A 14,436-nucleotide genomic window follows, 5' to 3' on the forward strand; every position below is an offset into this window, starting at 1 on the left:
AAACCTATAGACACTGACTTTCTAAGCTTTACTTTGTAAAGCTCCTTACAATCAGACAACCAGTGAATCCATGTAACTTATGTACTGAGGACCCAGGTAATCATCGACTCTATGAATAATTCCCCATAATTTTTAACTAATTTAGTGAAGATTCTACCAAGTGCATAACCAACAGGATGCAGCTTACGACAGCATATGTTTGTCCTCAAGAGTAGCCTTACCGAGCTGGCACACTACATATCAAAGAGAAAAAATTCAATTTAGCCATATATTCCAAATTTTAAAAAGAAAGGAGACACAAAATCATTCTTAGAAATAAATTTTGACTGTAATCTTGTCTCAAAGTGCTCCCTGCTGTCTTTATGTGTTGTTAGATACTTACAATTGCCAAATGCTTGACCTTTTTTTTTCCTGCATGGCTGGATTCTCTCTTGATGCACTATATTTAAAAAGAAAAAGAAAGAAAAAAATGTCTTATTAGTGAGGTGTTTTAGCTTTCTGTCTGGAGAACAGGGGATCCAAGTTCACAGGATACACAAAAGAGAATCAACAAATTCAGTAAACAGCTGTTTTGACCTATCGTGTGTCAGTCAGCCTGTAAAGGCTATACAACTAAGATAAATAAAACACCATCCATCCATCAAAGAGTTCAGTCCACTGGCAGAGACAAGATTGTTATCTGTACTGAATGGACAGCCAACATGCCTGAATGTAAATATTAAAAAAAATTTTAGGGACGCCTGGGTGGCTCAGTGGTTGAGCGTCTGCCTGGAGTCCCAGGATCAAGTACCACATCAGGCTCCCTGCGAGGAACCTGCTTCTCCCCCTTCCTGTATGTGCCTTTCTCTGTCTGTCATGAATAAATAAATACAATCTTAAAAAAAATTTTATTGCGGAGATATCCTCCAATTCTCCCTTTTATCAAAATACTGTCCTGTGAATCCTTATCTTTACATAAAGGTCTCTATTGCACTCATGCTCCAGCTCTCACAAAACAGCCTGGAACTTTACTGCTCAGGTCCTTTTTCACAGGACTAAAAACTTTCCCATTACTGAAAAGATTACCAGAGAAGAGGATAAACTAGATTGGTCATTTCAGGAAATAAGGCAAGGCACTCCAAACTTATTTAGTAAGGTGGTAAGGATGCTGCTCTATCAAAGCTCACTTTTCACATTTTTTTTTAAGAACTAAATTGAAAACATCTTTTAATTCAATGAAGAAGTTAAAAGTGAGGCACCACGTCTTTTCACTTGTGGACTACCACATGGCTGCTAGAATTAAAAGTAGCAATGTGGGATCCCTGGGTGGCGCAGCGGTTTGGCGCCTGCCTTTGGCCCAGGGCGCGATCCTGGAGAGCCGGGATCGAATCCCACGTCGGGCTCCCGGTGCATGGAGCCTGCTTCTCCCTCTGCCTCTCTCTCTCTCTCTCTCTCTCTGTGACTATCATAAATAAATAAAGAAAAAATATTAAAAAAAAAAAAAGTAGCAATGAAAAAAAGTGGAGCCCGCTGGGGAGCCTGGGAGGCATAGTCAGTTGAGCATCTGACTCTTGGGTTTGGCTCAAGTCATTATCTCAGTGTTGTGTGATTGAGCCCCATGCTGGCTCCAAGCAGGATGTGGAGTTTGCTTGAGATTCTCTCTCCCTCTCTCTGCCCCTCTGGCTCATGTTCTCTTTCTAAAATAAATAAATCTTAAAGAAAAAAATGGAGGGCAGCCCGGGTGGCTCAGCGGTTTAGCGCTGCCTTCAGCCCAGGGCATGATCCTGGAGACCCGGGATCAAGTCCCATGTCAGACTCCCTGCATGAAGCCTGCTTCTCCCTCTGCCTGTGTCTCTGCCTCTCTGCCCCCACCCTGTACGACTCTCATGAATAAATAAAAAAATAAAACCTTTAAAAAAAATGGAGACTCTCTCTATACCTCAATTTTTAAAAAAGACTATCTATCTATTTATTTATTTGAAAGAGAGAGTGGGGGAGGGCGAGAGGAAGAGAGTTGCAGGCGGGAGGGGCGGGGGTGGATGTCCAGCAGAGCGCAGAGCCCAATAACATAGCCTGATCTCACCATCCTAAGATCATGACCTGAGCTGAAGTCAAGAGTTGGAGGCTTAACCAACTGAGCCACCAAGGTGTTCCTCCTTCAATTTTTAAAACATTTATTATTTATTTAATAGCTATTAAATATTTAAGGACAAACTGCTTAGTACATTAGTTTCTTTGATCAATTTAATGAAGATTAGAATACTCATCCCTTCTTAGCAGCAATTACAAGTTTAGCAAATTATAAATGTGCTATACAAAGTACTTTCATTCTAGAATGACACTGCTAAAGGACATATAAACTGTTAAGTAATGTGATCAAAAGAAGTAAAAGTTGGAGGTTAAAAAATATGTTCATAAGCTTTAAAACAACATGTCAGTGTATGTGTACTGTTATTGGTAAATCTGAGGTAGGAATCCAAACTCAAAAATACGGGCAAATTAGGGGGCAACTAGTCCACAAACTTCTCATGAGCGCTTCCTAAATTAAAGTAAGGAGCACTATTACTGAGAATATGGCCATTAGATGGCAGCATCAGGTGAGAGCTAAGACCCAATCAATAAAGATGTCAATGGAATGTACATTTTGCATGAATAGCCAGGAAGGAGGGGAAATCAGACGAGTATTTTACAGAAAGACAAGGAGTAAAAATGATTTTGTTTCCTGGGTGGCACATGAAATTTTTATCTTTTCCTAACATTACTGTAAAAGTAGTGTCAATTTCTATATTCTTTTGAAAAATGACCATCATTCCTAAGTAGTAACAATTCCCTTTTAGAGGTCATAGGAACATTCTCCAAGGGCCCTTTGCCCAAAAGGCACCCATTTTGATCACATTCTGTCCATATTCCTAGTGTTACTTTAGAAAGTATTTCCTAATAAACAGAATAAGAGGTTTGGATCCCCAAGGCAGGGCTCTGGTTCTGAGTAAAGGAATGTTCAAACCTAGGAAACAAAACTAGAAAAGCACCAAGAGGCACTTCTCCTACAAACCGAATCATCTCTGTCCATCGAACAGCTTCCTGAAGCTCCATCAATCTCTCTTTGTATTGGTTTCTCTCCATTAGAACGCGGGCCATTTCTACCCTAGTAAACCGCTTCCTTTGGGCTGTGGGAATATCACTCTGTAACAAAAAGAATGCTGCAGATCACTCTGGGAGCCTATTATTTGTTTTTGGTGTTATGTTAAACTTAAGCAAAATCTTAAAGCTTTGAAATGCTTCTTAATTTCTAATCTACTGGAACATTTAAAGAAAAATAACCTTATAAAAATAAAATCACCAAAGAGATTTAAATAATTACTTATGACTGAAAAGAGGCAAACAATTAAATTTCCGAATAGAAATATAGATATTTGAACATACTACAAAGGAAATAAGAACACTGTAGATTCTGAGCTAAAACCAAAGGAGATTAAAGAAGTTATTAACCTATCTATACAGATTTAACATGCTCCCTGGAAACGTTCCTCTAAAACATTTTTTAAAGTTACATGCTAATTATTCAGCAATTTGTTACAAGTTAGTTCTGAAAGGGGTTCATTTATCTCAAACTACCCATCATCTACATATATTGGCTAGGTACAAGGCGCCCAACTCTTAAGAGTCACTAAAGCCCCAAAAGAAATACAAGCTGGAGACAAGTATATTAACTAGAATTCTTCTTAGGGAGGGTAAAGGACATAAGCACGGTAAGACCCAAAAGCATGCTCAAGTCACCTTCCTTCTACTGCAATTCCTAAATGCTTTTCTGGGGAGGACGACTGGTTTAACTGTAGAGCTTTTGTTTTGCTGATGGGTGGGACAGTTAAGAAAGACGCTGAGTTTAGACCTTGGTGACCACTTCCTTTGTTTTCCTACTACAAACTTTGCCTCTCCTTTAAACAGAAGTCAAACAACAGAGGCTTCAGGGATTCTGCAGCACAGCAATCACATTCCTAAGTACCAGGAGACTTGCACTATAATGTTCCTTAACAACAGCATTGTTTGTGGTAGTAAAAAGCTGAAAATAACCTAAATATCCATTAATAGGAAAACAGATATATAAATTATAATATATTCATACAATGAGCAGTGAACCTGAATAACTTCCAGCACTATACTACAACATAGGTGAATCTCAAAAACATAATGCTGAATATAAGAAGTAAATCTCCAAGTATGAAATAAAAAACAAGGAAAATGAAACCATATTTTGTAGGGATACATATATGTGTGATATAAAATTATTTTTAAAAAACTTTTTGTAAATTAATCTCTACACTCAATGTGGGGCTTGAACTCATGACTCTAAGATCAAGAGTCACACGCTCTACCAACTAAGCCAACCAGGTGCCCTGATAAAATCATTTTTTTTGAAAGGTAAGAAAATGATAAATATAGGATAGTGGTCTCCTCTGGAGGGGAGAAGCATAGGGTGGCTTCAGTGTTTGATAATGTTCTAGTTCTTAGGTGATGGGTTCATTCTGTTAAATTATTATGTTCAAAACTTACATATATTACACATATATTTTTGGTAGGTACCAAGTATTATACATTAAAAAAAGAGCAATATAGCAGGAGTATTAAGTAATCATTTTGTACAGGGTACCCACATATCTCAAGTCTGATGCTTGGGGCAGCCCGGGTGGCTCAGTGGTTTAGCGCCTGCCTTCAGCCCAGGGCCTGATCCTGGGGACCCAGATCGAGTCCCGCATCAGACTCCCCGCATGAAGCCTGTTTCTCCTTCTGCCTGTGTCTCTGCCTCTCTCTGTGTGTCTCTCATGAATAAATAAATAAAATCTTTAAAAAAAAAAAAAAAAGAATAGTCTTTAAAAAAAAAAAAAGTCTGATGGTTGACCAGCAAACCTCTGTTACAGGAATGATAATCTAGCTACCAAAAGAACTACCACTATGCTAATTATATTGACAAGAAACTCATTTAGTCTTGTATTTACATATGTTGAAAACAATATAAGCTGACTGCCTACAACTAAAGTTCTAGAATTCATCTTTTTATGTTTAATACCATAAGTAACTTTTATTATTAAGCTTTCATATTTCTAAGTGAAAATTTGAGATAAAACAAACAGTAATAAAACCCACAATGTTTCGGCTGGTCCTTGAGCTTGAACATGCAAACAGAGGTCACACCACAGAGCCATAAAAAAAATGGCACACCACATGTAGCCAGAAAGCTTAGCCTCTGGATATCATGTGGGAGCATGAGCTATCCTATTTATGACCACAAACAGATCTTCTGACTTCCTTTCTATAATGCTGTATCCAAAGCTTAATTAGCAAGATTTTCTTAAAAACCAAAATGCAGTAAGAAAAAAAATCTGAAATCATAAACCTACATCATCATCATCTTTTGCTTTTTGCCGTGCATCTTCGGCTTCTGCGCGAGCTCTAGTGGGGAAGAAACCAGAATATGTTATTTGAGTTCATCTTTTCAAGGAATGAAAGGGTATATCAAAAATTTTAATCAACACTAAATAATTATTTTTCTTTCCAAAGTATTTAGCTGCCTTCACTTAGGGGAACATTAGTGTAGCACTGTTCTCAGAAAAAAACAGGTATTAAAGAAAGCTGGGTGAAGGGAAAAAATGTTTCTAATTTCTGTATTAGCAAATTTTAGAATGGTTCTACTAACTTTTTTCATATTATGACAGCCACAAAAAGTGACAATGATGACACTGGGTCAGAGAAGGGGCATGCTCACAGTGGAATCAGCACCCGGCACTTGGCCCCCTTCCAGGCCACTCGTGCTCCTTGCCTCTTAAGAGTTATGGACAGAGAGGCCGACATCAGGGTGATACCTGAGACCCTTTCTGGCACCCTGGCGAAGACAGTTGGGTTCAGAAGACCACAGAGAAAACTTACTTCCTAAGCTCCTCCTCCAGCTCCTTATTCTTCTCCTCTAGCTTCAGCTTGGCTTGTTTTACAGCCTCCAGCTCCCCCTGCAGCACATCCTTCTCACAGGTCAGCTCATCCACCTTTGCTATCAAATCATTCTTCACTACATTCAAAGCATGTCTAAGAAACACATATTGCACATATATCGTTACAAATGAATACTCTTTCAACCTGTTCTCTTTCAGACTAAAGGAACTACACTGTCAAAGCTGAATAACTGAATATTTTAAAGAGATTCCACCCGGTATTGTTTGTAGATCAAGATAAAAAAAAACACAATCATGCAAGTTTTCACTCTTCCACTTAACCGAAGAATAAGCTAAGCAAAACAGACCACCAACTAATAAAAATGTCAAAATTAACTAAGATTAAACTTTTACAAAACAGCATCCATAAGGATACTGTTGTTAAATTCTGAGGAAGAAAATTACCTAATCAATAAAGTAAAATTTATCTTTCAATTTACCTTTTAATAACTGATGAGTAAAAAGTCTAAACCTGGGGGAAAAAAACTGGAAAAAAAATTCTAAGATCTAGTTCTTTTGGGTACAGATGGGCATGGTATCTCATCACTGCATTCTATTTTGGATCTACCCAGATGTTCCAAAGTTGCTCTGGCACAGCAAATTAACAAAGGGACCTGGACTGCTTTCCACAGGACTCAGGACCTGCCCCACTAAACCAGACTCCAATATGTTTGAGGGCCTAAGACCCCACAAATTATACCTGAAAATCGACAACTATAGAGGAGAGCTGGGTTGGGTATAGATCAAAATATTTATGTAGAAATAAAGAAACCCCAGGAGAAAATAAAATGGGCATTCCAGGGGAGGGAGCCAAAAAAGCACATGACAAATCCAGAAGGTTAAGAGACACAAATACTTGTAGAGTGGAAAGAAGATGAAAATCTGTTTTTGCAAAAAATAAAACAGAGCAACAAAACCTATCCATCAGTGAAATCGGGTCCCACTGCCCATTTGCTTATGCATGTGTGCACACAGCAAACACACAGGGAGGGGAACAAGATAAGGTAGCTCAACGGCAGTCGCATGCTGTGTTATATTAAATATTGTCACTGACTCAGATGAGAAAATTCAATATCTTGTGTTCCTTTTAAAATTTTGTATATACTTACTTGGTTTCCAACAGTTGTGTATTTTCTAATATAAGATTCTCAACTTCACGACCCATTCCTATCAAAAAAAAAAAAAAGCTTTCAAAAAATTATTAAAAATTATATAAACTGGTATTATATAAACTAGAGCCTCAAATTTTAATTTATAAATTTTATCTGTCCTTTAGTAACCTTATTTTTGTCTATAATTTCATTTCATATATCTACTTATATAGGTTGTAGAATTATAAATGATTATCTATCACAAAACAAAACTAAAGATTGTTAGCCAATTCTTTGTAACTTAGTCTATATTTTGTTTCTCATAGATAATATTTCAAAATGATCAAGACTTTTCTGCCAAATATTCTAAAAAGCAGCAGTAAAATGTTTAGAGGAAGAAAAGAGTAAGCATTAATAAAGATCAAAAATCATTTGCAAATCACAGCTGGTATTGTAGGCTTTTGCCTAAAAATTAAGTGTTACTAAGAAAGAACAGGCAGAAACAAGGCCAAAGAAAGACGGAACCCCAATGCAGATGAAACCTTACCAAAGAAATTATGGTCTTAAAGCCCATGCATTCCATGTAAAGCAAAAACAAAGAACAAGAAATGTTTTATGTAAGAAACAGCATGAAAATAGATTATTAATCTGTAAAGCTTTATGCATGATATGAAATACATCTGGAATCAGTGTTATGATTTAATGCATAATGATGTGCGAAAGACAGAAATTAAGATGATTTCCTTCATTCCTAAGGGATGATCTTCGATATGTTATACCTTAAAAAAATGCTTTACCAATTCTTTTGCACAATGAAACTGAATGATTAGATTGAAAATCCCACATCAATAATATAAAGTTTCTCTCAAAGTGCCACCTCTGAAATGATAATGTTTAGTTATTACTTTACAGAATCCTGTTTAATAACTTAATGAGGACTGTAATATAGGCAGAGCACTCAAAGCAAGATTCAATGCAATGATCTTTAGGGAGAAGAAAGTTATTTAATTTGCCACTTATAAGAAACTGAAGAAATAAAACAACATCTAGGGAATGTATCTCAAAAAACTACAATGACAAAAAAGCAAAAAACAAAGCAAAGCAAAAGACTCAGCATTCACTTATCCTAAGCTAATTAGAAAACCGCATATAATGGAAGAAGTAGTATTAATATAACCCAGCTATACAGGAAGGAAAAATCCTAAGAAAACTACATAAGGAAAAGGAGTTATCATGTCCCTTGATTTTTTAAAAAGCAGTATTTCAAATGACTTAAAGATAATTTAAAACCAACCTAGGAATGCTAAAAATTCAATGCTCACACATGAACTCATATTTTGTCTATATTATCATTTTCTCAAATATTCTCAAAGATCAGGGTACTTCTCCATGAAGAATTAAATATGAGAAATAGTAGCTTATTTAATCATCTATGTATTCTCCAGAAGGTAAAAATAAAGACAAACTAAAATGGTTTTCAAATTACAATTCCAAATGAATTTTGGCAAGATATGCTGAAATATTTGCTGTCGACTAATGTTAACTTTCAATAAAGCTATACAGTCAGAAGAAATTGAGTCTAGATTGGTTGAAAAAAGCTTACGTAATGACTATGTTTGTTATAAACTCTCAAGCATGTAGGGAGATAAGCATAAAAGCTGAAAATATATGGAAGGCAAAAAAAAAAAAAAGTTGAGCAGAAAAAAAATGATGAGAAAGCATTACATGAGAATAGCAGCCAAGAACACCTTGCTTAAAAAGCAGTAATATTAAAGTATTTAAAAGCATACACACCAGAATATTCCCCTGGGTAAGCAGCCCAAGAGAAAAATGAATGAGAATCACAATTAGATTGTTTCCAGAAAGCAAGATCTACGCTCATTAATTTCAATGAGAGAGAGGAGACAATAAAATTTAAAAGATGTAGAGAAACCATTAACTAAACACAGTAAAGTGTAAGTATTATAAATAAGAAAAAAATCTGAAATATGTACTACATGGGAATCATATCTAATGTAGTTTCTAAAATTTACACATTCTCAGTGTTCTCTCAAAATCTCATGTATAAATTTAATATATGATCAGTTGGATTGTCCAAAATTTTCACTTTGAAATGTATTGATAAAAGCTAACTCATAACCATAAGAAAAACATAACTTGAAGTGGCTGCATTTCTATTCAAGGTTTCAACCAAATATAAATTTATTAGGTCTAACATATTTGAAAACTTCACCTATTAAAACATGTAAAAATTGCCTGGCAGATTTTAAAATCATAGAAGTCTCATTTGGATTTTAGCATCAATCCTCAAGTTAGCTCCATAGTTGGGCCTCCAAATTATCTGTTAACCCCTTGAGAAAGTATGCACAATTTTGTCTACCTGTACATGCATTTTTCCAAAAATACACTGCTTTCTTACAAATTCTCCCATAAAGGAGTTTTAATCCTAAAAGGTGAAGAATCACAGAATTAGAGGTGAAATAAAGCCATAAGAACTATTCTGGGGCAGCCCAGGTGGCTCAGCGGTTTAGCGCTGCCTTCAGCCCAGGGCCTGATCCTGGAGTCCTGGGATCGAGTCCCACGTTGGGCTCCCTGCATGGAGCCTGCTTCTCCCTCTGCCTGTGTCTCTGCCTCTCTCTCTCTCTCTCTCTCTCTCTCTCTCTGTCTCTCATGAATAAATAAATAAAATCTTTAGAAAAAAAAAAAAAGAACTATTCTGTTTAGCGGTCCATTCACTTAATCACTGTGCTATGGTGCTCAAGACTCCATATGAGCAAAGGACAAAGTTGTCTTGACATTGAGCTTATAGCCTACCCAGGGAGATGAGTATGTATAAAATCACAGTGAAGTATAAAGAGTGGCATAATAAAGAAAACAAGTGCCACAAGAATACATTTCCAGGACAACTAAGCTTTAACTAGGGGATCAAGACAGAATTCCAATAGGAGGATATGCCATTTAAATAGAGGCAAGGAGATATATAAAGAGTTACATATACATTTTTTTTTTTTTTTTTTAAGAAAAGGAGTAAACAATCCATGGTGATTGGTTCTGAGGGAAAAAGGAGAGATTCTGAACAGAGAATTGAGTGGACGGTGAGGCATTCACTGAGACAGTATGGTGCTGGACCAAGAACAGCCTTGAACAGGACAACGAACATGATAAACTGACCTTTAGACACATTAAGGGTAAAGCCCCACAAATCATCTTAAGTGTGTCTCATGGAGTGTTTGGAAATAATAGTCTGTGGCACTAGAAAAAGATCTTGGAAAGTGATAAAAACTGTGAAGCAATTATCCACAAAAGCCAAGAAACAAGAGCAAATAAGATTTCCCAAACAAAGAAGCAGGCCTGGGATACTGATATCCTGAAAGATGGGCAGAAAAAGAGGATCCTGCAAAGAAGACTGAAAAAGAAGAATCAGAGGTAGGAAAGTCTGCTATCACAGAAATCCAACAAAGATGGTGTTAAAGACAAAAGGTTATCTGAAGAGTTCTATGAAAAGAGTATAGAAGGAACCGCTGAATATAGCAAAAAAGAAGGTGGTTTCACACAAGAGGAGTGCAGGGAATAATCCCACACAGACTACCGGGGGATGAGATGCAAGTGAGAAAGGGAAATCCTGGCAGTTAAAAGCAGCTTTACTTTCAAGAAGTCTGCTTTGTTCACTGATGTATCACAAGCATCTAGAATAGTGTCAGACACAGAAGAGATATCTCTTTGATAGTGCTGCAAAAAGGTGTGACCAGAAATGGAACCTAAGTGAGTGATAGGGCATGAAGGTACTGAAGATGGAGGGTTAGAAGGGGGCAGTGCTTTCACTTTTAAATGGAAAACACCTGGGCAGCCCTGGTGGCTCAGCGGTTTAGCGCCACCTTCAGCATGGGGTGTGATCCTGGAGACCTGGGATTGAGTCCCACGTCGGGCTCCCTGCATGGAGCCTGCTTCTCCCTCTGCCTGTGTCTCTGCCTCTCTCTCTCTGTCTGTCATGAATAAATAAATAAATAAAATCTTTAAAAAAAATTAAATGGAAAACATCTGAACATGTTTAAATGATAATAGAAGAAGTAAAGACAGTGAAGTTGAAAATACAGAAGGATAATCAAGAGAAAGAAAAAAACCCCAAGAGTAGGATGTGCAATTTCCAAGTTCTTGAGTGTGGCTGTGGAAAGTACATGACTAAAGTGAATGGAAAAAGGACTGACAAAAATAAGAAAGTCAAAGGACAAGGACAAATGGAGTGGGGAGGGGTTTACCTCTTTTAAATTGCTAAAATCTGGGGAAAAAATAATCTAAGTGTGGAGTATATGCATAATGATTACAAAAATTTATATCCTTGAACAAGAGAAGAGTTTTACAATAATATAGTAATTAAGAAAATGAATAATGAGTTATAGAAATGGGTTGCATACTTATTTATCAACCCAAAGTCAATTAAAGAACTTTGGGAAACAATTTTTTTAGTTTCACTATATTCCATTTAATATTACACTTCAATTGCTATCATGAAATTGTATAGAAGATAAGCCAGGGAACAAATATGAGCCTAGGAAATTTCATTTACCATCTTCGATCAAAAGGTATTCACGTAGGCATAAGTCACTACACTCAAGGTATTAGAGTAAAATCTTCTAATCTGGAACATTCTAGAGATAAATATATCATTATCTGCAAAAGGGAAAAGACACTAGTTTACAGTCTATTTCTTATTTTCAAAGTAGAAAGAAACCCACAGTATCAGGATTTTGCTTTTAACCTATTCATTATGCTTAATTTTCTGACTTAAAGAATGGAAGCTTTCAGAAAATACCTGATTTTAAAAGACTACAATTATTTCTAAGTACTCTGTGGCTTCTTAACTTTTACAAAAAGGAATGTTTGAGACCACCAACCTCAAAAATTATATTATTCAATATTGGATTATGAGTAGCAGGGTATACAAACTGCATTACAAATACTTCATTCTAGTTAAATACAAAGTTGCAACATGAAGGAACTTTCTGGGGACGTATATTGCTTCTAGTAGTGATTATACAACTCTATGCTTTGGCAAAAGTAAAAAAATTCATCATAAAGAGTGAATTTTATTGTATATAAATTTGAATGCAAATTTAAACACAAAAATTCTTCTAACATTTTTTGCATCTATCCTTCAATTTTGCCAGGGACTCAGTTTCTTAAACGGAACTTTTCATTCATAATTTAAAGTTAACTAAATTTAAAGTGTAAGTTAAAATGTAAAAATGGGGTGTTTCTTAAGAATTAATCTTTAGCCCTCCTTGAGAAATGCAAACTCATTCAATTGCTTCCAATACTTTACTTAGACTTTAACAGTGGGAGTTTATGTCTAATTTAAAAAGTTTTACTTATAATAAACTTTCAATCTCTCTTACTAGATAGACTATGAGTTCCATTTAGACAGAACTTATATTTCCTTCAAAAAATACTTCATACTTTGAAGAATATAATGGTAATCAATAAATTTAACCCAAATTAATGCAAGTAATCCCACCCCATATTTGCAAAAATTAACAGCACCTTCTGAGAACACTGTAGTCTGAATTATAATGTCAATAATAGATACAAAAAATTTTAAAGACCAGTTTCTATTCCAAAGGCATAGGTTTTTTAATACAATAAGGCTTTCAATTTCTGTAAGATTGTAAGTTAAAAGAAAGGCAAGCCAAAACTAATTGACATATGTAATTATTGTTGAAAGAGACTTCAGAGATCCCCTAGAGAAGAAGTCTATCCATTCTTTCTGTAAAGTGTCAGATAGTGAATATTTTAAGTCTTTGGAAGTCATATGATCTCTGTTATAGACTACTTAATTCTGCTATTGGGCGCAAAACCAACTATAGACAATAAGTAAATAAATGAGATGGGCTGTATTCCAATAAAGCTTTATTTGAACACAGAAGAGATGAGCTGAATTTGGACCCATGAGCCACAGTTTGCTCAACCCAAGAACTAGAATCCAACTCCTTCATTTTATCAAAGAAACTAAGGCCAGGAGAGGTTAACTACTTGGCAAAGGTTATCAGATAAATAATGGAACAGTCAAATGCAGTATTCTTTTTCAAACCAGGTATCTTCTATAACACAAACTCTAAAATGATTACATTTCCAAACAGAATATGTTGTGAAATCACAAATAAATAAATAAATAAATAGACCCCAAGTATTATATTTTCTTATCTAATTAAGGTCAATAGAATTTAAAGAAGTCTACCTAAGCCAGGAACTAACTACCTATTAATCTATACATCTACACATCCACACACCTGGATGCACACACACTCATATATATATATAAAAAAATCACTGTGCTCCTTCTTCTTTTTTTTTTTGATCACTGTGCTCCTTATGTGAAATACTTATTATATTAAGTATATTAAAGAATATAATATATTCTTAATATTAAATAATATTAAACACATGTTTAATAAAATGTGCTGTATGATTTTCAAAATACAAATTAAAGTACAATTCAATTTGAGGGATATCCATGCACAAAGATACTTTCATTTAAAACTTATGATCTCTATAAAATCTTTATAAATAAATAAATAAATAAATAAATAAAATAAAACTTGTGATCTCAAAGACTACGTTCCTATTTATTACCTGAAAGTACAATAACTGTGCTACTGAGCAGCAGTTAGGGACACTTTAAAGGAATTTTCAATTAAATCACTTAAAAAACTATTACAGTATGATACTTCTTCAGATAAGCTATCATACCTAGTAAATCTGCTCCTTCATCCACATCTCCAATTAGGCCTGAGCCAGCTGAAGACAGTTCTTCAAAGAGAGATTCTGTATTGCGATCAAAAGCTTTGTTCTCTATGCCTTTGGTGGGAGTGCTATGCAACAGAAAAAAAAATCAACAAATATTACAGGCTTTTTCAAAAGTGTAAAGTGAATACAATAGGCAAATAATTGTCTCCTGTAATTTGCATTTAATACAAAATGTAATTTTAAAAGATTTTTAAAAGGTTTCCTAAAAAATTACCATTAAACTCCACAGAAAGAACTGTTGAAGAAAATATAGAATGTTTATTTTTGGTCAGATCTCAGTAAACACAAACAATAAATGATAGCTAACAGAGCACTACTCTTCATTATATTAGACACTGTACAAGCACTTTACCTAGTTTACCTTACTGAATCCTCACACTGACTTAAAGGAGGTGCTATTATCCCAATTTTATAGAAGAGGAAACTAAAGAGATTAAGGAATTCACCAAGGTCATCCAGCAAATGAGTCAAAGAGGCAGGATTCAAACCCTGCACACAGTCAGGCTTCAGAATCCATGATATTAACTACCATGTTAATAGGTTGTCTAGATATAAACTGGCATGGCCATTTTGTTTTTCTTTTA

At 35.3% G+C, this 14,436-nt stretch overlaps 1 protein-coding gene across 13 annotated transcripts in view; it reads right to left on the bottom strand.

Moving 5' to 3' along the window:
• The window catches only part of SPAG9 (sperm associated antigen 9), a 145,979-nt gene that overhangs the window by 32,407 nt on the left and 99,136 nt on the right, over positions 1-14,436 (bottom strand). For 7 of the 13 annotated variants that reach the window (XM_025440309.3, XM_025440308.3, XM_025440307.3 and 4 more), the window contains 6 exons: positions 13,796-13,917; positions 7,070-7,127; positions 5,902-6,054; positions 5,376-5,427; positions 3,032-3,162; positions 383-439 (listed from right to left, as the gene is read on the bottom strand). In XM_025440309.3, coding sequence (XP_025296094.1) covers positions 383-439; positions 3,032-3,162; positions 5,376-5,427; positions 5,902-6,054; positions 7,070-7,127; positions 13,796-13,917 — 573 coding nt within the window. Of the gene's footprint in view, positions 1-382; positions 440-3,031; positions 3,163-5,375; positions 5,428-5,901; positions 6,055-7,069; positions 7,128-8,845; positions 8,858-13,795; positions 13,918-14,436 lie in introns of all 13 variants that reach the window. The other 6 variants (XM_025440306.3, XM_025440305.3, XM_025440302.3 and 3 more) reach the window with 1 other exon arrangement.

This window comes from Canis lupus, chromosome 9, assembly GCF_003254725.2.
Source record: "Canis lupus dingo isolate Sandy chromosome 9, ASM325472v2, whole genome shotgun sequence".
Lineage (NCBI taxonomy): Eukaryota > Metazoa > Chordata > Mammalia > Carnivora > Canidae > Canis > Canis lupus.